Source organism: Panthera pardus, unplaced genomic scaffold (genome assembly GCF_024362965.1).
Source record: "Panthera pardus isolate Hobbes unplaced genomic scaffold, ASM2436296v1 HiC_scaffold_8, whole genome shotgun sequence".
Classification (NCBI taxonomy): Eukaryota; Metazoa; Chordata; class Mammalia; order Carnivora; family Felidae; genus Panthera; species Panthera pardus.
This window is the reverse complement of record NW_026527013.1, coordinates 10,511,266-10,537,052: the sequence shown is the minus strand read 5'-3', so window position 1 is coordinate 10,537,052 and position 25,787 is coordinate 10,511,266. Positions and strand designations below refer to the sequence as shown.

Here is a 25,787-nt window from a genome sequence, read left to right as displayed (position 1 = left end):
GAGCCCTGCATCAGGCTCTGTGGTGACCCCTCAGAGTCTGGAGCCTGCTTCTGTGTCTCTTCTGTCTGCCCCTCCCCTTCTCATGCTCTGTCTCTATGTCTCTCACTCTCAAAATAAATAAATAATTTTAAAAAAAGAAGGTGGTGAGCGCACTGGATAGAAACAAGTGGGGAAAGTGGATGGAGGGTGTGTGTGAGAGAGAGAGACAGAGACAGAAGAAGGGAAGAAGAGACAGAGAAAGATTTAGACAGGGAGATCAGGGGAGACCTCACTAAAGAGGGGACACATAAGCAATGACTTGAAGCGAGCCAGCGAGCCAAGTGGTCGCATGCAGGAATCTGGGCGAAAGCATTTAGGTAGAACAGCATTAGGCAGAAAGCGTTTAGAAAACAAGAAGTACAAAAGCCCAGAGGCAGGAGTGTGCCTGGCATGTCCAAGGAAAGGCAAGGAGCCAGGGTGGCTGAGGCAGAGAAAGCAGAGTGCAGGGTGGGGGAGATTGGGAGGAGACGAGGGCGAGGAGATGACTGAGACAGATCGTGCAGGGACTTATGGGCCATGGTGAGGACCCTGGCTTTTATTCTAAGTGAACTGGGACTCCCGAAGGCTCTCAGGAGAGGAGGAGCAGGATCTGACTTAGATTTAATAGGATCACATTACTCTTGACCTCAGTAGAGCTTTATTAAACATCACAGCTAGGCTGAGATGGACCAGGAGGAAGCAAAGAGAACCTTTCCAACCCGAATCGAGTGTCAGGGGTAGGAATCAGCATAAGAAAATGAACAAACTGTCACGAAGTCAACAGTAGTAAAGACAGCAGTCTGATAGATAGCAGGGAGGAGAGCCCTCTCTTTTGTGCGTGAACCAGATTGACTGTATGTATAATGAATGTTGAAATCACAGTACCTCAAAATCAACTTATCCAAAACTTAACCCTGTCTCTCCCCCCAAAAACCTGCTTTTCCTCCAAGTTCCCTTCCTCTGTAGTTCTTAACAGAAAAGATTGTGTTAATTTTGTTCACTGCTGTATCCCTAGAAAGTAGCACAGATCCTGTCACTTAGTGATATTTGTCTCGATAAATATTTGCCGGAGGAGGGAAGGACTTAAGGTTTTCTCCCAAATCCTGCAATTGGTTTGGATTGTTCCAGATAACCAAATAAGTTATCACCCTGGACTGGATTTTTGAGACTCCAGCCAGATCTGTGGAGTGCCATCTGCTAAGGAGGTAAAAATACCAACATTTGTGAAAATGACTGCTTCCGTAACTTGAGATACCAACAGAGATACCCTAAATTCTGGCTTACCCAACTCAAAACCACAGCGTTATTTAAGCTTGATTTTGACGCCAAAGTCACTTCCCACTCCTCAGATAATGCTCTGTAACTAAAAGGCATTCCTCTCCTAGGGTCAGTTGGTTCTGTCACCCCAAGGGCAATCAACAATAGCTATGAAAACCTACCACCAAAGGAGCATATGAAAATGAGTGCAGAAAACGTACAGAAAATAAACAAAAAAGCAGAACCATGGGTCTGGTGGTGAAAGATAAAAACAAGTTCCCTTTTATAGAAATTTCCTTAGTCAGCTAACCTAAGGTATGTGTATCAAGTCTCCTAATACTTCCTTGCAGTCAGAGAGGTGGTCAGCTTAAAAGCACAGTGAGGAGCTTCAAGAGCTGGCTGGCAAAGGTTACCTACATGCAGGAATGCAAGGGCCATCACTCCTTCCAGGTATGTGTGACCTTGGGATTGACTGTGACCTTGGGATTGAACCGAGCTAGTCGGTTCAACAATCAGCTGTCTTTTCCTTCTCTTTCTTCTGCTCTGCTTTAAACATTCTCTTCTGGGGCGCCTGGGTGGCTCGGTTGGTTGAGCGTCCAACTTTGGCTCAGGTCATGATCTCACAGCTCATGAATTCAAGCCCCGCGTCAGGCTCTGTGCTGACAGCTCGGAGCCCGGAGCCTGCTTCAGATTCTGTGTCTCCCTCTCTCTCTGCCCCAACCCGCTCGCATTCTGTCTCTGTCTCTCTCAAAAATAAATAAACATTAAAAAAAAAAATTATCTTCTTCCCCTTGGCTTATGGTTTCTTTCCTCACCACCCTGTTCAGACTGCATTGTCAAATATCCCTAAAATGTTCCTGATGGTCCAATCCAAGGACTTGTTCATATTCATCTTCACAGGTTTTCTGTTTGACACCCTCTCCTCCTTGATAATTATGTGACCTGGCACTGATCCGACTTTTTCTCTACCTCTCTTGCCCTTCTCTCTGCCCCCCCTCCATTTTCTTTGTCCTGTGCCAAGAATATGAATAACAAGCAACATTTTCGAGCACTCACTATGCACCTTGTATGTATTAACCCATTCAGTCCTCACAATGGGCCGATGAGGTGGGTACCGGTATTTTCCTCATCTTAGGGATGAGAATAACGAGCACAGAGAGATTGTGTTACCTGCCCAAGGTCACACAGCTTGTAAATGGCAGTCAGGACTCCAACCCAAGCCGCCTGGCTCCAGTTCTTTGCCATTATGCTCCTCCCACAGGATTCTGCTCAAGGACTCGTCTTTCTGCTCCCGCTCCCGGAATCTCTTGATCCTGTGGCTTCAGTCGCCACCTCTGTGTAGACGGTTTCCCAACTCTGAAGTCCCGTCCAGCCTTCCGGCTCCAGATCAAATAGCAATACCAATAGCCATCATATCAATCATACCAATAGCCATAATATCAACCAAAGCTTACATTTACTCTAGCCTCACATCAAGCTAAAATGGTTTTACCTGCATTATTGTACCAAATTCTTCACGTGAATGATACAAAATACCATCACAGAGAGGTTATGGGACTTGGTTCAAGTCTCACAGCTGTTTAGTTGCAGAGGCAGGTGGTAGATCATAAAGTCTATCAAAACAATATAAGCTCTCGGGGCACCTTGGTGGCTCAGTCAGTTGAGCATCCGACTTTGGCTCAGGTCATGGCCTCGCAGTTCGTGGGTTCGAACCCTGGGTTGAACTCTGTGCTGACAGCTCAGAGCCTGGAGCCTGCTTCGGATTCTGTGTCTCCCTCCCTGTCTGCCCCTCCCCTGCTCATGCTCTGTGTCTCTCTGTCTCTCAATAATAAATAAATGTTAAAAAGATTTAGAAAAAAAAGAAAAGAAAAGAAAATGTGGTGGTGCCCCGGCTGCCTGAGCCTCAGGAACTAGGAAACGCTTTTCAACCTATATGTTTTACTACTTGGCTCTGTGAGTTACATTCATCATTTGGGCAGGTGTAGTGTTAGGCCACTTCTGCAAAGTAATTATTATACCAAAGTTGGGGGAAGGGAAATTTAAATGTATTAGGAAATATGCCAGGACACTGCCGCTAAGCAGTCCACAGCCCAGCTGAGAATATATTCATTGGACAAACAAAACTATTCAAAATGGTCCATGAATGCGGTTGTGTAAGTAACTGATCACAACTAGCACCCTCTTTAATGCAGGCAGCACGGAAGGACGAACGACAGCCCCCCAAAGATGTCAACGTCCTAATCCCCTGCAGCCTGTGAATATGTTACCATATGAGCGTAGGGGAGGAAAAACTTCACCTCTACCCTCTTAGGGTCTCTGGCCGAGAATAAGAATTAAGCTGACATAAGACATTAACAGGAGAGAAGCAGACAAGTTTCATTACCCTGCAACATGTACACGGGAGACTTCGCAAGAGAACAAAGATCCAGGAAAGTGACACCAGAGCACAAAGCTTTTGTGCCTTTTCGACAAAGAAATGATGACTTTGTCAAGGGACAAGACGGAGGGGTTGGGGCTAGGGATGGTGAATGGTGCGAAAGTGACTAGGAGGTCTGTTGGAGGGATAACTGGGGGAAGCCAAGGGCCGTTCCAATGAGTGTGTTTATACAGATCCATTTCAGCGTGCATTCCCAGTCTGGTGGTAAGGACATCCCTCGCTTCCTGGCACAGGGAGGGCACCTCTCTCGCGGGGGAAATGTTACGGCCTGATTCTAAGCAGGAAAAGGTAGGTCAGAAAGCCCTTCCTGCAAGTGCTGTTTCTCAAGTGCCTTCCACTCTATAAAATAAGCAACATGCCACAGTGGCATGTTTTGAGGTGTCATGTCCCAAGCAACGTCACATGCTCAAAGGGACTTTACAGATACGGATTATGCTAAGGATCTTGAGATGGGGAGATTATCCTGGATTATACAAGCGAGCCTCTTCTAACCATGGGCGTCCTTTTAAGAGGGTGGCAGGAGACCAGAAGGGAAGGAAGATACTCGACTGCTCGTTTTGAGGGTAGACCGTCAGCCGCGGAATGTGGGTCACCTCTGACAGCCGGAAGTGGAAGGGCATGGATTCTCCCCTAGAACTTCCAAAAGGAAGCAGCCCCACTGATAACCTTAATATTAGCCCAGTGAGGCTAACTTTGGACGTCTGGCCTACGGAACCATATGAGAATACATTTCTGTTTTTAAGCCACTAAATTCGTGGTAATTTCACAACCACCAGAAACTCATAAAGGGAAACCCAAAAAGAGGTAGCATTGCCCTCCCTCCCATTCGTAAAGGGTTGCCGCTAGCCCATAGGGCTTTGTCTCCCAAATCCTGCAGTCGGTCTAGATTGCCCCCCAAATGACCAAGTAACATATCACCCCTTCTACTGGACTGTCATATCTGGGGAGCAGCATCTACTGGAAGAAAAGGTACCCTTTCCTCCAGTCGTTGTCACTGTAAACCTGTCGCTGTCAATGGCACCTCCATGCATGCAGCACGTGTGGGATTTCTGAAAGAGAGGTCATGTGGGTTGATAGGTTATCAGCAGGAGCCCAGAGCCTGAGTTGAATCTCAGCTCTGCCCCTGCCTAGCTCTGGGAAGTGGAGCGAGTTACTTAGCCTCTCTGTGCCTCTCTCTTTTTTTTTTTTTTTTTTTTTTTTTATATATTCATTTTTGAGAGACATAGAGAGAGTGTGAGCAGGGGAGGGGCAGGGAGAGAGGGAGACACAGAATCGGAAGCAGGCTCCAGGCTCTGAGCTGTCAGCACAGAGCCTGATGCGGAGCTCGAACCCACAAACCACGAGATCATGACCTGAGCCGAAGTCAGATGCTTAGCCAACTGAGCCACCCAGGCGCCCCTCTGTGTCTCTGTTTCTTCATCTGCCCAACTGGGATCATGCCACCAGCACTCACTTCCTGAAGTCATTGCAAAGGTAGATTAAGGGCATGTGCCTAGGGTGCTTAGAACAATGCCTGGCATGTAATGAGAACTCAATTCCCCTTAGATGTTGTAGAGGCTGGCCTTAGAATTTTGTCCCACCCCCACCAAAGAAATCCTCCCTCCAAGACATGGTATCTCTCTCCAAGGGGGTTTCACTGGCGTGTTTACAGGCAGGATGGAGGGAGTGGTTGCATCCCAGGGCATGCTGCCTTTTACTCCAAAAATTCCCTGTAAGTGTTGTTTCACAGCCACCAGCTGATACATGTTCTGGACCTCCCCAGGGAAGCCACACACCCCCATCTTCTCCAGACTGTCGGCCTCAGACTCTCTCAATCCCCTGATCTCAGTCCTCTATGTACAGGAATTGAAGTTCACCCCAGCTCTACCTAACTGGCCCACCCTGACCTACACCCGTCGCCCAACTTGGTTAACAGAGACCCTTTCGTTGCCAGGACCCACTTTCTTTTTTAATTTTAGCTTTATTGAGGTATAATCGATAGACCAAAAAGTTGCACACATTTAGTATATACATCTTGATAAGTTTGTACGTATGTATACACCTTACACCCATAATACCATCACCACAATGAAGATACCAAACATTTCACCTACAAAAATTTCCCTGTTTGTGTGTGTGTGTGTGTGTGTGTGTGTGTGTGTGTGTGTTTGGTAAGAACACATAAAATGAGATCCATTCTTTTAATGCATCTTGGACTGCACAACACTCTATTGGTCACTACAGGTACTAGGTTTTACAGCAGGTCTCCAGAACTAACCTTATATAACAAAAACTTTATATCCATTGAAAAGCAATTTCCCATTTCCTTCTCCCCCTAGCCCCTCCTAACCACCAATCTGTTCTCTGCTACCATGAGTGTGACTCCTTTAGATATTTCACGTTAAGTGAAATCATACAGTATTTGCCCTTCTGTGTTTGACTTATTTCACTCAGAATAATGCCCTGTAGTTTATCCATGTTGCCACAAGTGACAGGACTTTCTTATTTTTTAAGGCCAACTAATATTCCATTATATATATATCACATTTTCTGTATCCATTCATCTGCAGAAGCCACTTTCTCAAGGGGTAACCAAAGTTGCAAATAAAGTGACTAGTCACCAGAGCTAAACTTCAACAAGTGGGCACTATAGGAGCCATTGGTTGGTTGTTCATATTGAAAGATTCCCACACCATTTGTGCCCACACCAATCATTGCCCAGGACCAGCTCCCACGACACTCCTGCCTGCCCAAATCCTGCCCTGGGACCCAACCCACCTCCGCATAATTGGGCATCTACATTAACGTCTGCTGGGGTAGAGAAGGGGGTCCAGAGTCCATTCTGATTGGCCGATTCCTGCACCATACCAGCTGTTAGTAGTATCCTTGCAAATGGAAAATAATTCTAGATATTGGTATGTAATAAGAATGAAAAGAAGGCGAGGGGAGAACTAGCTATCAGAGTGGTGTCGGATTTCTCAGGAAAGGGAAAGAGAAGCCACCCATCTATCCACTGTCTTCAGGTCTTTACCCGAGCAGGAACACGCTGATGACACCACCAGACGCTGGGAAGGTTTGGGGAAGAGGAAGGAGCACTTGATCAGCCACAGTAGAGGCAGCCCACATTTCCCAAGAAGGCAAAAACAATACTTCCCTTCTAAGAAGCGTTTCTAGAACCTTGCCCATCTTCCCTCAAGAGGAAGACTGATTCTTATCCACGTAAATCTGAGTGGATTGGCGACTTGCTTGTAACCAGGAGAATGTGATAGGAGTGGAGTTTCATGGCTTCCAGGGCTGGATCTTAACAGGACACATAGCCCGTTGGCGGGGAAACTCCTTCTTAGAGTTCTGAACTGCCATGGAAGCTGCCTGCCCAAGGTTGCCATGTTGGGAGGAAGGCCAAACTCCCCAAGTCTAAGGCTACATAAAGGGGTGACAATGCACAGTCCGTTCCCAGCTGCTCCAGCCCCAGCCACTGCCTAACTGCAACCGTGTAAGAAACCCCAAGCCAGAATCACCCAGCTGAGCCCTTCCCAAAGCACAGAAATCATGAGAGATGATAAATGGACCTTGCTGTTTTAAGCCACTACATTTTGTGACGGTTTTTACGTAGCAGTGGATAGCGGGTACACAGCCCTTGGGGAATTTCCTGGAATCTTTCCACAGCCATGTCACATGTCTCCCTTCTGCTTCCCTGTTCCAGGACTCTGTTTCCTGCTGAGTTTGTCAGAAGTCATGGCTCGGATGACCAAAGGTAAGTGCTCAACGCCTGACTTCTCCACAGTCCGAGAACCAGGAAAGGTGGAGACCAAGGGTACATCTGGGACCACTCACATCCTCCAATGGGCTAGAGCAAAGAGGCTTGTTCTCGGAGAACTTGGGGATGCTTGCTCCGACGCGGGGCTCGAACCCACGGACCGTGAGATCATGACCTGAGCCGAAGTCAGACCCTTTAACCGACAGAGCCACCCAGGCGCCCCAGGTTTTATTTATTTATGTAATCTCTACACCCAATGTGGAGCTGGAACTCACGACCCCAGGATTAAGATTAAGATTAGGATTAAGCTCGAACTCATGACCCCACACGCTCTTCCAACGGAGTCGGCCAGGCACCCCTTAATGTATCTTTTTACTTTAGTGTCCTTTGTTCATTTGTTTTCAGTCACCACAATGTGCCCAGTGTCGAAATAGAACAGAGGCTAAAACACACAAAGGAAGTGAAGTGAGCACTCCAGAGGGGAGAGACAGAGCAGGACGGTAATCATTTTATTCTGACAATAAGCGAGGCACCAAAACAAAAACAAAAAAAATAAACAAGATGACTTAAGGCTAACTTTAATCGCCTAGAGATCTCACTAGATTCTGATTCAGCAGGTGTAAGGGTGGGGCCTGAGCTTCTGCATTTCTAACCAACTGCTGGGGGATGCATTCTGAGTAGTCAGACTGCATTGTGGCCCCCATCAGGTTCCCAGTCCCCTCTCCCTGTGAACACCGCATAGGGAGAGTTCGAGATACTTCCCCGGCTCCAATCATTCCCAAGAGGGCCCACCTTAAGAACATTAGCGTATCTCTATCTATTTGGAGTCATACATAGACTTGCAAAGATAATATGAACCCGTATCCGAATATACCTCCTGTGGGTCCCTACACTTTCAAGTTTTTATAATCCTAGCTGATACATCTTGTGTGCCAGGCACTGCCCAACACACTTTACATGTATTAATTCACTTACTCTTTACAATAATCCATTTTACAGATGAGGGTACAAGGCACAGAGAGATGGAAAGACACACGGCTGATAAGTTGTGGAGCCAGGATCGACCCCAGGGTCTTAACCAATCCATTCCCCCCTTTTAAAGATTCTGCAATGGGGGTGCCTGGGTGGCTCAGTGGGTTAAGCGTGCAACTCCTGATTTCGGCTCACATCATGATCTCACCGTTGGTGAGACCGAGCCCTGCAGAGGGTTCTGCACTGACAGTGCGGAACCTGCTTGGGATTCTCTCTCTCTCTCTCTCTCTCTCTCTCTCTCTCTCTCTCCCCCTCCCTCCCTCTCTCTCAAAATAAGTAAATAAAAACTTAAATAACTAAATAAGTAAAAATAAAAATCCTGTGCCGATCTTGAGAATAGCACCATTATATTGCATTGAAATTTTTGTGTGAAAATTAACGCCAGCTCCAGACCTCTGTCATGCAAACGAATCCTCACTTTGTTCTGTAACTTGGGTTTCGTAGCTCTTGTTTTGTAATGTACTTAAGATCTCAAAGGAGGAAAAGGGTGTAGCCTTCCTCATCCTGGAGAGGCCCCAGTCAGAGAGGCAAAGCCAAATGGTAACAGACATCTCTCAACCCCGGTGACATCTGACCTGCCCCCTCTTTTCCCTGCAGCAGCTACCTGTCCACAGTGCCCCCAACACGCTTTCTGTGTCAACGGCACTTACTGTACCTGCGACTCTGGATACGCTTCCGACTCTGGGAAGAAATTCTTCACATTCCCCCTTGAGACATGCAATGGTAAAGGGGTAATTTTCAAACCACCCGGTGGCGGGAGTGGAAGGGAGGTAGCATGGGGACTGCTGTGGGTGGAGACTGCCACGCGGAAAAATCTATTGGCTCAAGACTCATCAAGAAAGAAATGCTTCCGGGGCACCTCGATGGCTCAGTCAGTTAAGTGTCTGACTTGGGCTCAGGTCATGATTTCATGGTTCCTGAGTTTGAGCCCCGCATTGGGCTCTCTGCTGTCAGCACAGAACCTGCTTGGGATCCTCTGTCTCCCTCTCTCTCTGCCCATCCCCCCACAGGCGTGGGTGTTTTCTTTCCTCTCTCTCTCTCTCTCTCTCTCTCTCAAAAATTAAATAAACTTAAAAGTAACGTCTTTAAGAAGGGGGGAAAGGAGGGAGAAAGGAAAGGAGGAAGGAGAAAGAAAAGAAAAGAGAAAGAAAGAAAGAAAGAAAGAAAGAAAGAAAGAGAGGAAGGGAGGAAGGGAGGGATGAAAGAGAGAAAAAGGAAAGAAAGAAAGAAAGAAAGAAAGAAAAGAAAGAAAGGGAAAGAAGAGAAAGAAAGGGAAAGAAAGAAAGAGGGGAGGAAGGGAGGGAGGAAAGAGAAGAAACAAACGAAGAAAAGACAAAAAGGGAGGGAGGAAAGAGAAAAAGAAAGAAAAAGAAAGAAAAGGGAAGAAGGAAAGGAGGGAGGAAAGAAAGAAAGAGGAAAGGGAGGAAGGGAGGGAGGGAGGAAAGAAAAAAAGAGAGAAGGGAGGAAGGAAGGGAGAGAGGAAAGAGAGAAAGAGAAAGAGGGAAGGGAGGGAGGGAGGAAAGAGAAAAAAGAAAGGAAGGAAGGAAGAAAAGAAAGAAGGAAAGAAAGAAAAGGGAAGGGAGGAAGGGAGGGACGAAAGAGAGAAAAAGGAAAGAAAAAAAGAAAAGAAAAGAAAGAAAAAGAGGGAAGGAAGGGAGGGAGGAAAGAGAAAAAGAAAGAAAAAGGGAATGGAGAAAGGAAGGGAGGGAGGAAAGAGAAAGAGAGAGGAAGAGAGGGAGGAAAGAAAGAAAGAGAGAGGGAAGGGAGGAATGAAGGGAGGGAGGAAAGAGAGAAAGAAAAAGAAAGAGGGAAGGGAGGAAAGAAAGAAAGGGAGGAAAGAGAAAAAGAGGGAAGGGAGGAAGGAAGGGAGGGAGGAAAGAAAGAAAGAAAAAGAGAGAGGGAAGGGAGAAAGGGAAGAAATAAAGAAAAAGAGGAAAAGAAAGAAAGAAAGAAAGAAAGAAAGAAAGAAAGAAAGAAAAGAAATTCACGAAATCAGCATCTTCTTTCATTTATTTGGAGGTTCTGATAGACTTTTCCATCCCCTTCACGGCGACCTCCTCTTCTCTTAATTTCATAATCACACACGAGTGTCTGTGCCATCATCTTCCAAACTCAGCAGTTACTCCCCCCGCCGAGATGCACTGTTTTCCCCAGCAAGACGCTTTGTTTCAGGTAAAGGAATGAAGAGCGAACTCACCGTGATGGGCACCGAGTAGGCCCACGGTGGGCACGAACCCACCGTGATGGGCACGCAACAAGCGTAGGGTCAGGCACTATACACCTGAAACTAAGACAACACTGTGTGTTAACGATACAGAAATTTTAAAAAAAAAAAAAAAGCTGCTTCATTTCACCCTTGCTTCCCCTCCCCCAGGAAAGAAGTGAGATCCGGAGAACGCTGTTGTCTCACCCCCCCCCCCACCTTAGCTCCCCGGCCACATCCCCGTGAAGTTCACATTTTCTCAGGGTTCCCTGCTCGCCCCTGCTTCCCCTGCCCTGCCTTTGCCCACAGGCTGAGGTTTCTCTTCTTCCTGGTTGCACGCTTGCCATCTGTCCTTTATTTGGGGCACTTTGTCCTGTGCTTGCTTCGCGCCGGGCGCTCTCTCCGCTGTTCACTTTCGCCAGAAGGTTCTATCCTGCCCAGGTGGGGAGTGTTCCGTCCTCTTATCCGCGTGATCCATCAGCGACCCTCCCACGGATCACAGAACTGTCTTCAAGCTTGCGGGGCTGCAGAGGGAACGCAGCACCACCGGAGGCTCATCCCTCTGTGGCCACTTCTGTCTCACGCTCACTGAGGTTCCTCGCCGGCTCCCCAGGGAGAACATCCTTACTTTCCATTGGCTTAGGGGTGCGACCTGAAAGCTGACACGGGGAGGCTGGGGGACAGAGTGCCTGCGAGATGGGAACGAGACTGTCACGTCTGGCTTCCTCAAAAGAGAATGGCTCTATGTCACAGTCTGAAAATTCCCCATTTCGTGTTTGCCAGATCGGATGGGGACGTCCTCACCACCCGCGTGACATTTGGAAAGGGGCTACGGGGACCCTCAGGACTGGAGACATGTTGCCTTAATCAAGACATTCTCCCTCAGTCGGTTAATCTAGCAGGTGTATTACTCTGCCCGGGTTGCTGTAACAAAACACCACGGACCGGGCAGCTTAAACAACAGAAGTTTATTTTCTCGCCATTCTGGAGGCTGGGAAGCCCACGGTCAAGGGTCTGGCAGTTCTCTTTTCTGGGGAAAACCTCTCTTCCTGGCTTGAAGGTGTCTGTCTCCTTGCTGTCTCTTCACATGGCCTTTCCTCACTGCACACACACAGTGGTCGGGCAGGGAAGGAAGCCCTCTTGTCTCTTCTTCTACAGACACTAATCCTATCAGATCGGGGCCCCATTCTCACGATCGCATTTAGCCTGTTCCATCCTTAGAGACCCCATTTCCAAACACAGCCACACCGGGAGTTAGGGTTTCAACATATTGAATTGAGGAGACCTACAAACATTCATAACAGCAGACATGGTCAGTATTCCACTTTAGATGCCCTCAGCCTTGGCCACTCTTTTGCCAAGTCTAAGGCTCTCTCTGGCTACCAGAGACCACTCAGCTCATGCTCAGGACAGGTGGGAGTATCAGAGAGTAAGCTATCCCTGCAAGCACTGCTTTCCCAATAAATGGTAAGATTGGGCAGACAAAAGCATTATCAACCGTAGCCAGAGCATGGAAAGAGCCCAAGCGTCCATCACTTGATGAGGGGATAAAGAAGATGTGGTATATCTATACAGTGGACTGTTACTCCGCCATAAAAAAGAAGGAAATCTTGCCACTTGCAATGATGTGGATGAAACTGGCGTGTATTGTGCTGAACAAAATAAGTCAGGGGGAGATAGATACCATGGTTTTGTTCATATGTGGAATTTAAGAAGCAAAACAGATGAGCATAGGGGAAGGGGAAAAGAGAGAGAGAGGGAGGCAAACCATAAGAGATTCTTAGCTATAGAGAATAAACCGAAGGTTGATGGAGGGAGGTGGGAGGGGGTAAGCTAGATGGGTGATGGGCATTAAGGAGGGATGTGCACCGAGTAACGTGTTGCGATGAGCACTGGGTGATGTGTGGAAGTGACGAATCACCAAACTCTACTCCTGAAACCAATATTACGCTATATGTTAACTAACTACAATTTAAATTAAAACTTAAAAGAGAAAAAGATTTCGCCGATAAATATCCCAGCCCCCCACCCCTTGGAAAGTGCCTCTGAAGTGTGCGCTCTACACCACCTCCCAGAGGTTCCCAGGGGAATTGGGTCCCTATCGCCCACAATGGAAACTTAGCTCTTTATTTTCTGCCTTCCTTTCCCTGTCTCATTTCACCACCTCCCTTCCAGTGTTTTCTGAGATCACCTCCCACATGAAGTACTTGCCCATGAATTCTTCTCTCAATGCCTGCTTCTCAGAGAACCCAACCAAAGTCAACGAGGAAAGGGAAGAACAAAGACAACCCATTACCTTGACTGAGTTGTCCTGGAAAGCCAGGACAGACCCTGGTGGGACGGGTATAGCCTCTGGCACGTATTAGATGCTCCATAAATCTTTGTCAAATGAATGTCTAAATTCCTCTTTTGTGTTCCAGACATTGATGAATGTAAACCACCCATTAGCGTATATTGTGGACTTAACGCTGCATGCCAGAATGTCCAAGGAAGTTTCCACTGCCACTGTAATCCTGGGTACAAACTCCTCTCTGGGGACACACAATTCGAGAATTCCAATGAGAACACTTGTCAAAGTAAGAAACGTCTTGTCTTCCTGTCTCCCTTCTTTGTTTTTCATTGAATCTAATGCCAGAAAGTGTGTGTGTGTGTGTGTGTGTGTGTGTGTGTGTGTGTGGTGAGGCTAGGACATGTTTCCATTTTCTGGAGGTAAATCAATGATGGAAAGAGGAGGAAAAAAAGGAAAGAAGGAAGTATAGAGAAATAATGGGGTTAATAAGACAAGTGGCCTTTGGAAATGGGGGTAATGAGGTGCTAAGACAGGATTCTTTGAATTGCAAAGAGGAACTCACTCAGGCTAACTTAAGCAGAAAAGATGAATTTATGATATTGGATTGCACAATTGGATATGATATTGGATACACAATTATTGGATGTGTCTTGCAACTCGAGGACAAAAATACAGCTGGGCTTCTGGAATGAACTGAAACAGGGGACTCTAGTGCACACGATCAGGGCACCTCAGTCTCTGATACTCTTTGGGTCTGCCCCTTTCTTCTTTTTCACCACAAACTGGCTTTCTCTGCCTTCTTAGTCCGCAGGACAGGAAATATGGCCGCCAAGTCCAAATCTTACCGTGGTTAATGATCCAAGCACCCAAAGATCAATCAGTTGACTCTCTTTTGGATCTAACTGCAGATTGTTTGGAAATGTACCAATTAGTCCAGTTTGAGTCATATGCCCACCTTTGGATCTCTGTCCAGAAGAGGCACCATCTTGTATAAGCATGAGCACTCTCACGGAAACCACATAGACAGGGAAACCTTTGCACAAGAAATATGGGAGATGATAGCTAGAAGAAGTGAGGGGTAGATGGTAGGGTAGGAACATCCTGAACTTACCTCCCCCCATGAAGACACCAAAGCTGCAACTACATTAGAGCAACTCTCTCTGAGAGCGACCCGAAGACTAGCCGAACAGCTCTTCCACAGGTAAAGACACGGAAATAAAGCCACATCAAGGAGGGTAACAGCAGCAAAACACGGTCAGGTCAGGAACCAAAACCCCCATTGCGGTGACCCACAGGCTGGAGGGATGTCACAAGTACAAAGGTTCTCCCTGAGCAGCAGGGCGTTCAGGCTCCACATCATGCAACACCCATCTGGGGACCTGCGCCAGGAAGGCAAGCCCCCAGAATGTCTGGCTTTGAAAATCAATAGGGCATATCTATCAATAATTCCTTTAAACGTAAATGCTCCAATCAAAAGACATAGGGTGACTGAATGGATTTAAAAACCAAGACGCATCTATCTGCTCCCTGTAAGAGACTCACTTCAGACCTAAAGACACATGCAGATCGGGGGCATCTGGGTGGCTCAGTCGGTTGAGTGACTGACTTCGGCTCAAGTCATGATCTTGTGGTTCGTGAGTTCAAGCCCCACATCAGGCTGGCTGCTATCAACTTGTCAGCATGCAGCCCACTTCAGATCTTCTGTCCCCTTCTCTCTTCCCTCCCCAAAATAAAATAAAATAAAATAGAATGGAATAAAATAAAATAAAATATGAAGACACGTGCGGATTGAACATGAAGGGATGGACAAAGATATTCAAGCAAACGTAAATAAACCAGCAAACCAAAAGCTGAGGTAGTGATACTTAGACTAGATAAACTTTAAAATAAGGACTGCCATTATATAATGATGAAGGGATCAATCCAATAAGAGGATATAACCATGGCAAATACGTATGCACCCAACATAGAAGCACCTAAATATATGAAGCAAATGTTAACAGACATAAAGGGGAAAATTGGCAGTAATACTCGATAGTAGGGGGCTTTAACACCCCCACTTACATCGTTGGATAGATCATCCAGACCAAAAATCAGTAATGGAACAGCGGCTTTGAATGACACGTGAGACCCGGTGGACTTAACAGATATATTCAGAACATTTCTTCCCAAAACATCAGAATACACATTCTTTCCAAGTGCACACAGAGCAGTCTCCAGATAGTTCTATGTTAGAGGTCACAACGCAAGTTCTCAGTGCATTTAAGAAGATTGAAATCTTCCAGATTTCAAGATCAAGATCAAGATCAAGATCAAGAGTCACATGCTCCACCCACCGAGCCAGCCAGGCGCCCCTGACCCAAAATCTTAGGGACACAGCAAAAGCAGTTCTAAGAAGGAAGTTTATAGTAATACAGGTCTACCCCAAGAGACAAAAAAAAAAAAAAAAGAGAAAAGATCTCAAACACTAAACCTTATACCTAAAGGAATTAGGGAAAAAAAGAAAAGAGCTCAAAGTTAGTAGAAGGACGAAAATAATAAAGATCAGAGCAGATGTACTAACAGGTATTTATCCAAAGGATACAAAAATGCGGATTCAAAGAGGCACCTGCACCCCAATGTTTGTAGCAGCACTATCAGCAATAGCCAAATTGTGGAAAGCGCCCAAATGTTTATCAACTGATGAGTGGATAAAGAAGATGTGGTGTATATATACAATGGAATACTATTTAGCGATGAAAAAGAATGAAACCTTGCCATTTGTGACAACCGTAGATGGAACTAGAGTGTATTAGGCTAAGCGAAATAAGTCAATCAGAGAAAGACAAATATATGCTTTCACTCATGTGTAGAATTTAAGAAACACAGCAGATGAACACAGGAGAAGGGGAGGAAAAATAAGATAAAAACAGAGAGGGAGGCAAACCATAAGAGACCCTTAGATACAGACAACAAACTGAGGGTTGCTGGAGGGGAGGTGGGGGGTGGGTGAAACGGGTGAGGCCGTTAAGGAGGGCACTTGTTGGGATGAGCACTGGGTGTTGTACGTAAGTGATGAATCGCTAAATTCTACTCCTGAAACCAATATTACACTATATGTTGACTAATTTGAATTTAAACAAATAAATTTAATTTAAAAAAATAAATAAAATGATATTCTACCAAAAAAAAACAATCAGAGCAGAAATAAATTAAATAAAGACTTCAAAAAAACAATAGAAAAAATCAGTGAAACTAAGAGAGGGTTCTTTGAAAAGATAAACATGTGATAAACCTGTAGGCAGGCTCATCGAGAAAAAAAGAAATTCACTAATTCATAGGAATCAGTAGATACACCTCACAGGGTATAGATTTCACAGGGTGTTGCAAGGATTAAGTAAGGTTTAAGTGAAATACTACCGTACAGAGCACTCAGGACACTGCCTACAAAGGTTTGCTAATGTGTTTCACATTTCATCTGGTTCTAATATATATATATATATATATATATATATATATATATATATATATATTATAACATATAATTATATGTAAATATAATTATATAATATAATTATATAATAAATATATAATATATTTTATATAATAAAATTTTATAATAAAATTTTATATATATATATAATATATATATATAAACTCTCTGATCCTACTAGGCAGACTTAACCTCAGTCTAATGGTTAACTGGGATGTCAGCATGTGTTGGCCTTTCCTCATTTTCCTCAAATAGAGATGGGGGTCCTCACAAAGTCCAAGAAGCTACGCACCAAGGTCTCATTAAGGGCTGATAACCAAAAACTGATACTCTTGTCTCAGTTGTCATTCGCAGCCAGCCTGAATTTTAAAACCAGAAGTATGTAATTTCCTGTCCCCTCGGCCATTACGGTTATTTTTGTCCAGCCAAGACTGAATTAAAGAATCTAGAGTTTACGTTTTCCTGCTTCCTCAATGCCAGAGTATCTCTACCCCAGCAATATTGGTATTTGGGGTCCAATCATTCTCTGTGGTCGGGAGCCACCGTGTGCATCGTAGCCTGTGAAGCAGCACCCCCAAGCCTCCACCGCTAGGTGCCAGTAGCGTTCCCCATCGCAAGTTGTGACGGCCAAAATGTCTCCAGCCATCGCCAACATCCCCTGGGGGCAAAATCACACCCACCCCACCCTACCCCCATCAAAAAACACTGCTTTCCACCAGGATAAGGAACTTGACTCTGATCTCTCAAAAGAGCACAACCTTGTCCGTGAACATAAAAAAAATGAGTTCAAAAGAAAAAAAAAAAAAAAAAAAGAACAAAAACCAGACTCTTAACTATAGAGAACAGACCAGGGGTTGCCAGAGGGGAGGTGGGTGGGGGGATGAGTAAAATAAGTGATGGGGATGAAAAGTACGCTTATCCTAATGAGCACTGAGTAATGTACAGAATTGTTAAGTTGGTATACTGCACACCTGAAACTAATGTAATGCTATATGTTAACAATACTGGAATTTAACAGGTAATAATAAAAATTTTTTAAAAATAAAGAAGGGCCGCCTGGGTGGCTCAGTCGGTTAAGCGTCCGACTTCGGCTGAGGTCATGATCTCACAGTTTGTGAGTTTGAGCCCTGCATCGGGTTCTGTGCTGATGGCTCAGAGCCTGGAGCCTGCTTCGGATTCTGTGTCTCCCTCCCTCTCTGCCCCTCCTCTACTGGCGCTCTGTCTCTCTGAAAAATAAATAAACAAAAAAAATGTTTTTAAATAAAAAAAAATAAACAGCATGGGTTTAGACCTTCTAAGTGCGAAGTTATTCACCCTGCCTGTCCACCTCTCTGCCCTTTCACTCTCAGTTCCAGCAGTAACTTCCCTTTATATCTTTTGCAGAAACCACTTCCTCAAAGACGAACAGAGACACGGAAGAGGTGAGTAGAAGTTGAGTCCTGGAACCCAGATAACAAGTATCCACAAAGCCCAAAATTAGCATGTGGGTGTGGATACCGTATACTATATGTGTGCTAGACATTGTATATCATACATATATATGTCATATATATTTCATATTACATGTTAAGGTATATAATATATTTTAATATAGTTTTTAATTATAATAGAAAATAATTATGATATAATAGTACGATATTATATGTAATTTATATTATGTATAACTGAAATATGCATACGGGTTGCCATGTTTATCACTATACGTACATTCCTATGTATCTCATGGCAGAGTTAGATAGAGTGTGTATGTCCATATGGATGTGTGTGTGTCTGTGTGTGTATGCTGCCCCCGAAAGATAGGATCTATCCCAGGCCGAGAAAGGTGGACTAAATGAAACTGTACACAGACCCAAATAGCCAATAGCTTTAAAAAGATGGGGCTTGGGGCGCCTGGGTGGCCCAGTCGGTTGAGTGTCCGACTTCGGCTCAGGTCACGATCTCACGGTCCGTGAGTTCGAGCCCCTCGTCAGGCTCTGGGCTGATGGCCCAGAGCCTGGAGCCTGCTTCCGATTCTGTGTCTCCCTCTCTCTCTGCTCCTCCCCCGTTCATGCTCTGTCTCTCTCTGTCTCAAAAATAAATAAACGTTAAAAAATAAAAATAAAAAATAAAAAGATGGGGCTTTATTACTTTCTTTATTTAAACATTTTTATTTATTTTTGAGAGAGAGACACAGAGGTGAGTGGGGGAGGGGCAGAGAGAGAGGGAGACACAGAATCTGAAACAGGCTCTGGGCTCTGAGCTCTCAGCACAGAGCCCGATGCAGGGCTCGAACCCACGCACCGCGAAATCATGACCTGAGCCGAAGTCGGACGCTTGACTGACTGAGCCCCCCGGGCGCCCCGGGCTTTATTACTTTCTGACTTAACTAAGTCCAGGCCGGTGAGGCCTTTCAGGGTACCCACGTTCTTCCCATACTGCTGCTCCTCCATCCCCCAGCACCTTGTCCTCAATGATATGACCTAAAACAGGTTGCTCCAAAGCTGCATTTGTATTGGTGGGTGGTGGGGAGATAGAGTCCAGGGCAATTTGTCTGGAGCACAGGATGAAGAGGGAAGAGTTGGGAAAAGGGATACATCTACTCACTCTATAATATGCTAATGAAGTTGTGATCGTTTCCTTGGAGAGCTGTCTGAAAGCAACAATCCAGAAGCGGAAGGTAGCCCGGCCAAAAACTAGCTGCAAGGGAGGCTGGGACAACGTGGCCTTCAGACGGAGAACATGGTCCATGTAAAATCTGAGGAACCCATTCAATGATGAAAAAGAAGGGGGAGGGGCGCCGGGGTGGCTCAGTCAGTTAAGTATCCGGCTCTTGGTTTCAGCTCAGGTCACGATCTCACGCCTCGTGAGTTCCAGTCCACATAGGGCTCTGTGATGACAGTGCGGAGTCTGCTTGGGATTCTCTCTCTCTCTCTCTCTGCCTCTCCCCTGCTCATTCTCTCTCTCTCTCTCTCTTTCAATCTCAATATAAATAAATAAACTTAATTTTTTTTTTTAAATAAAAGGAAGGGGGAGGGGAATGGATACTGTAGGCAATTACAAGAGACAGACCAAGAAAGTGCCTTTTAGGTAGCAATCACTTAGCATCTGTAAATGGACTCTGAATGTTAACAAAGGAAGGACCCATGTCTCTGAGAATCTATAGTCTAGCAGAATGGGCTGGTCCCTTCCTCTCCCCACTCCCCACCCTCACCCTGCTCTACTCCAGAGGGACTGCTCACACCTTGACCCCCAAGCTCCAGGCCTCCAGGTACATGCCGCTGTCTCTACCTGAAACTCTGGTCCCAGTACCTCACCTGGCTGGCTTCCTTCCTTTCTTCTCTGCTCAAGACTCAATTCAAGCATCACATCCCCCTGGATGGCCTCCGTAAGCCCTCCCATATGAGTTAATACCCCCTTCCCCAGGTTCTTCTGCTGGAGGGATGCGGAGGTCAGAAGTACGGCCAGAGGTTCAAATCTCAGCACTTCAGTGGCAAGTGACATGGGCAAAATGACACAACCTTTCTGTATTAGCCAGGGATCTCCAGAGAAACAGAACCAACAGGGGACCCAGAAGAAAGAGATATGTTATAAGGAACTGGCTCATGCGATTATGGAGCCCCACATGTCCCAAGATACGCAGTAAACAAGCCAGAGATTCAGGACATCCAATGGTGTTGTTCCACTTCAAACCCAGAGGCCTGAGACCCAGAAGAGCTGACGTTTCAGGCAACCATGAAGGAAACAAAACCTCTGTCCCAGCTCAAGGCAGTCAAGCAGGCAGTCAGGCAGAAGAAAGTTCCCTCTTGCTCAGACATCTTGTTCTATTCAGGCCCTCAACCAATTGGACGAGGCCCACTCACGTTGGGGAGGGCAATCAGTCCATCTACCCATCCAAATGTTCATTTCATCCAGAAACACTCTCACAGACACACCAAGGGTCATGCTTGGCCAAATATAGCTGGGTACTCTCTGACCCAGCCAAGTTGACACATAAAATTAACCATCACACTCTCCAAGACTGATTTAGTCATCTGTAAGATGGGGTAATAATGGCCTCTACCTCCTTGGAAGGATGGAAAGGTTAAATGAAATAATACATGTGGAGTACTTAGCAGGGTGCCTGGTCCATAGTATACCTTCTTCCGTCCAGGTTCTCCATTGTTCTCTCTGGTGGGCCCACAACCGTCACAGTCATGTGTTGTCACCACCTACACAGTGAGCTTCTTGAGGGCAGGAATCAGCCCAAGCCCGCACTGGGAGTGCAACAAGTGTTCACTGAAGTAGTGAACAAATAATCGTGTAATTATCATGTAACAGGAACATTTCGTTATGAAGTTTCCTTGCCCATTTCCTCAAACAGTGAAACATAGCGGGGCACCTAGATGGCTCAATCAGTTGAATATCCAACTCTTGATTTCAGCTCGGGTCATGATCGTGGGGTTGTGGGACTGAACCCCATGTGGGGGGCTCCACCCTGATTGAGATTCTCTGTCTCCCTCTCCCTCTCTCCCCTGCTTGCTCTCTCTCTCTCTCTCTCTCTCTAAAATAAAATTTAAAAAAAGGCAAACATAGAATTACCATATGACCCAGCAATTCCACTCCTAGGAATATACCCAAGGGAACTGAAGGCAGAGACTCAGACACTTGCACGCCTATGTTCATAGCCACACTATTCACAGTAGTCAAAAGGAAGAAACAGCCCAAGTGTCCATCAATAGATGAATGGATTTTTAAAAAGTAGATCCCCAGGGTAGAAACTTATTGAGTCATAAAAAGGAGTAAAGCTCTGATTCACGTTACAACATGGGTAGACCTTGAAACCATCATGCTGGGTGAAGGAAGCCAGACACAAAAGGTCACGTAGTGTAAGGTTCCATTTCTATGAAACGTCCGGGACAGGCAAATCCACTAAAGCAGATTAGCAGTGTCCAGAGGCTGGGGTGAGGGGGCGTGGGGAGTGATCGCTTCATGGGTTTTATTTTGGGATGCTGGAAATGTTTTGGAACTACACAGAGGTGGTGGTTGCACCACCTCGTGCATATTCTAAGTTGCCCCGCACCGTATACTTTAAGAGGGTGCATTTCGCATTTCGTTTTGTCCAAAGTACATCCCAGTTAACAAAATGCGCTGCCAGAAAAAGGTGCAAAGTCCTCTCGCTGGATCAGACACTACAATAGCAATTCTGAAGGGCAGATGCTCTGGTGCCTACCCTGTACGAATGAGTTTCAACCACGAACATCTCAGCTGTCATTTAGTGGACAGAGGTATGTTTTCTATGGAGGCTGCTTGTAAACTAGCAAACTCAGCTCAGGATTTCCACAAAGCTCAGACCAAAGGACCCAAACCTTAAAAAGATTTACTCAAACCCTGGTTCTGAATGTTCCTGCAGCCCTTTTTTGTATATCACTCTGCTTATAACTCTTCGGTGCAGTTGCATTTTCCTCCTAAGAGCATCCACGCCGCCCATGAACTCTGAGCACCTACGTCCGCCAGGGACTGTTCTAGATGCTGTTTCGTGAAGAAGACAAAATCCCTGTCCTGATGGGTTTTACTGCCTAGTAACTGAACACGCAAGCCTACCTCGTGTTGTTGGGATTCATTTTACTGCACTTCGCAGGTATCGTGTTTTTAACAAATTGAAAGTTTGGGGAGTCCCCCCCCCCCCAGCTACGGAACAAGCCTGTTGGCGTCATTTTTCCGACAGCATTTGCTCACTTCGTGTCTTTGTGTCACATTTTGATCATTTTCACAGTATGTCAAACTTTTTCATTGTTATTACATCTGTTATGTTGATCTGTGATCAGTGATCATGAGCTGCTGAAAGCTCAGGGGACGATTAGCATTTTTTAGCAATAAAGTATTTTTTTACTTAAGGTTTGCACACTTTTTTTTTAATTTTTTTTTCTTAATGTTTTTATTTATTTTGGAGACAGAGAAAGACAGAGCATGAGCAGGGAAGGGGCAGAGAGAGAGGGAGACACAGAATCAGAAGCAGGCTCCAGGCTCTGAGCCATCAGCACAGAGCCCGACGCGGGGCTCGAACTCACGGACTGTGAGATCATGACCTGAGCTGAAGTCGGACGCTCAACTGACTGAGCCACTCAGGCGCCCCAAGGTTTGCACACTTTTTATGTTGATTGATTGGTTGGCTTTTTTTTTTTTAATGTTTATTTATTTTTGAGAGAGAGAGAGAGTCAGAGTGTGAGCAGGGGAGGGACAGAGAGAGAAGGAGACACAGAACCTGAAGCAGGCTCCAGGCTCTGAGCTGTCAGCCCAGAGCCCAACGCGGGGCTCGAACCCACGGACCGCGAGATCATGACCTGAGCTGAAGTCAGATGCTTAACCGACTGAGCCACCCGGGCGCCCTTAAAGTTTTTATTTTAATGCCAGTTAGTTAACATACAGTGTTATATTAGTTTTAGGTGGACACGATAGTGATTCGACAATTGCACACATCAGCCGGTGGTCATGGGTTAAATAGGTGATGGAGATTAAGGAGTGCACTTGCGGTGAGCACTGGGTGACGTGAGGCTTGTACATTTTTTAGACATGCTGCTATTGCACACTTCATAGACTACAGTATAGTGTAAGCAAAACTTTTATAGGTACTGGGAAACCAAAAAGTTCATTTGAATAGCTTTACCGTGCTATTCACTTTACTACCAGGGTCTGGAACCAAACCTGCAATCTCTGAGGTGTGTCCGTACCCACAAATCCCCTGGGAAAGTGGGTGAAATGCAGATTTGGACTCATGCCCCAAGAGTCTGCATTCCAAACAGGCTGCCAGGTGATGCTGATGCCGCTGGTCCAAGGACCACGCTTTAAGTACAAGGATGTGGGGATTCGCATAAAAATAGCCTTTCAAGTCCGCCTATATTACGATTTTGTTACACCTATATTTATAAAATTCCACCGCAGCCCTTCATTCTTTTCACCCTCTGTCTCATGTCTTTGCTTCACTTCGTAGATGAATTTCTTGATTTAAAAAGGCCAGTTAGAATGAATGTCTTTTCTTTTCCTCTCTTTTTGTTTTTTGGTTTTTGTTTTGTTTTGTTTGTTCATTTTTTTTAAATTTTTTTTTTAACATTTTATTTATTTTTGAGACAGAGACAGAGCATGAACAGGGGAGGGTCAGAGAGAGGGAGACACAGAATCTGAAACAGGCTCCAGGCTCTGAGCCGTCAGCACAGAGCCTGACGCGGGGCTCGAACTCACAGACTGTGAGATCATGCCCTGAGCCGAAGTCGGACGCTTAACCGACTGAGCCACCCAGGCGCCCCTTGTTTGTTCGTTTTTGCACAAGGAAAGAAACTGCTAGAAGACATATTCCCATAGGGCTTTTTTTTTTTTAAAGCTTATTTATTTATTTATTTTGAGAGGGTGGGGGGAAGGAGCCGAGAGAGAGAATCCCAAGCAGGCTCCTCACTGCCAGTGCAGAGCCTGATGCGGGGGCTTGAACCCACAAACCTTGAGATCACGACCTGAGCAGAAGTGGGAAGTTTAACCAACTGGGAACTCAGGTGCCCCTAGGACGACTTTTGAGCTATAACAACTTCACTTTTCCTCAGCTTTGGCACCACTGACATCTGGGCCTGAGTCATTCTTTACCACGGTGTGGGGGAGGGCTGTCCTGTGCCTTCTAGGGTGTTCAGCGGCTTCTCTGGCCCCCACCCACTGAGCATCCCTCGGTGGTGACAATCCAGATGTCTCTAGACATCACCAAATGTCGCTGGGAGGCCAAAATCGCCCTACTGGAGCACCACTGTTTTATTCCTCGCAAGCTTACCACTCCCCTGATGGTAAAAGACGTTCATAATAACTATCCGCATCTGGACACAGACACTGTTCTTCGAAGATGGCATCTCTTATTCATTTAATCTTCCCCAAAACTCTAGGGCGTCCTTTTACTGTCCCCATCCTTATAAGAGGAGACCAAGGCACAGAGCAATCGAGTTATTTTTCCAAGTTTATGCAGCTGGTCAGTGGCAGAGACAAGATTCAAGCCGGGTCCTCTGGCTCCAGAACCTGCTTTCTCGTGCTTTCTACTTTCCCTCAGGGTGTGGGATCTATCAGATTGGATTTTTTTTTTCTTATTCTTTGTGTCTCCAAAGCTGCAACGTGTTGTTGAGAAATTCGAGTCACTTCTCACTAATGACACTCCATGGGCAATGGGAGAGAAGAGAGAAGTCGCATCTCGGGCCACAACTCTTCTCCAGACTGTAGAATCGAGCGCTCTAGAAACTGCCTTGAAATCCCCAGAGCAAAAAATCCAGAAAATTCACAACAGTACTGTGGGTAAGAAGAGGAGCTGGCCTGATACACACGGGGGCTATTACAAGCTGGAGTCTGGGTTACACAGTTAGAAAAGTAAATAAACACGCTGCCTGAGTCCATTTATATAGAATTCTAGAAAGTACAGTCTAATCTATAGTGACAGGAGAAGGGGGAGAGAGGAGTAAAAGAGCATGAGACAATTTAAGGAGACTGTTGGGAATGAGAGACACGTTCAGTACCTTGATTGTGGTGTTAGTATCACAGGTGCATACCGTATACACACTCTATGAAACTCATCAAATTGTACACTGTTTTATATGCAATTTGTTGCACATTAATCACACCTCCATAGAGCTGTTAGGAAACGAAGGGAAAGGGAAGGGAAGGGAGGAAAGAAAAGAGAAAACAGAGAAAAGAAAAGAAAAGAAAAGAAAAGAAAAGAAAAGGAAGGGAAGAAAGAAAAGAAAGGAAAGGAAAGGGAAGGGAAGGGGAAAGGGAAGGGAAGGGAAGGGAAGGGAAGGGAAGGGAAGGGAAGGGAAGAAAAGAGAAAAGAGAGAAAAGAAAAGAAAAGGAAGGGAAGAAAGAAAAGAAAAGAAAGGGAAGGGAAGGGAAGGGGAAAGGAAAGGAAAGGGAAGAAAGAAAAGAGAAAAGAGAGAAAAGAAAAGGAAGGGAAGAAAGAAAAGAAAAGAGAGGGAAGGGAAGGGAAGGGGAAAGGGAAGGGGAAAAGAAAGGAAAGGAAAAGGAAGGGAAGGGAAGGGAGGAAGGAAAAGAGAAAAGAGAGAAAAAAGAAAGGAAAGGAAAAGAAAATAAAGGAAAGGAAGGGAAGGGAAAAGAAAAAAGAAAGGAAAGGAAAGGGAAGGGAAGAAAGAAAAGAGAGAAAAGAAAAGGAAGGGAAGAAAGAAAAGAAAAGAAAGGAAAGGGAAGGGAAGGGGAAAGGGGAAAGGAAAGGAAAGGAAAGGAAAGGAAAGGAAAGAGAAGGGAAGGGAAGAAAGAAAAGAGAAAAGAGAGAAAAGAAAAGAAAAGGAAGGGAAGAAAGAAAAGAAAAGAAAGGAAAGGGAAGGGAAGGGGAAAGGGAAGGGGAAAAGAAAG

At 45.6% G+C, this 25,787-nt stretch overlaps 1 protein-coding gene across 4 annotated transcripts in view; it reads left to right on the top strand.

The window, feature by feature from the left end:
• Nucleotides 1–1,585: 1,585 nt before the first annotated feature.
• Nucleotides 1,586–25,787, top strand: part of ADGRE3 (adhesion G protein-coupled receptor E3) — a 46,008-nt gene continuing 21,806 nt past the window's right edge. The window contains exons 1-6 of one of the 4 annotated variants that reach the window (XM_019427431.2): nt 1,586–1,725; nt 7,395–7,445; nt 9,081–9,203; nt 13,104–13,259; nt 17,829–17,866; nt 24,536–24,719. In XM_019427431.2, the coding sequence (XP_019282976.2) occupies nt 1,701–1,725; nt 7,395–7,445; nt 9,081–9,203; nt 13,104–13,259; nt 17,829–17,866; nt 24,536–24,719 (577 nt within the window). In that variant the 5' untranslated portion in view covers nt 1,586–1,700. Of the gene's footprint in view, nt 1,726–7,394; nt 7,446–9,077; nt 9,204–10,347; nt 10,653–12,858; nt 13,260–17,828; nt 17,867–24,535; nt 24,720–25,787 lie in introns of those variants that run through there. The other 3 variants (XM_019427430.2, XM_053897226.1, XM_053897227.1) reach the window with 3 other exon arrangements.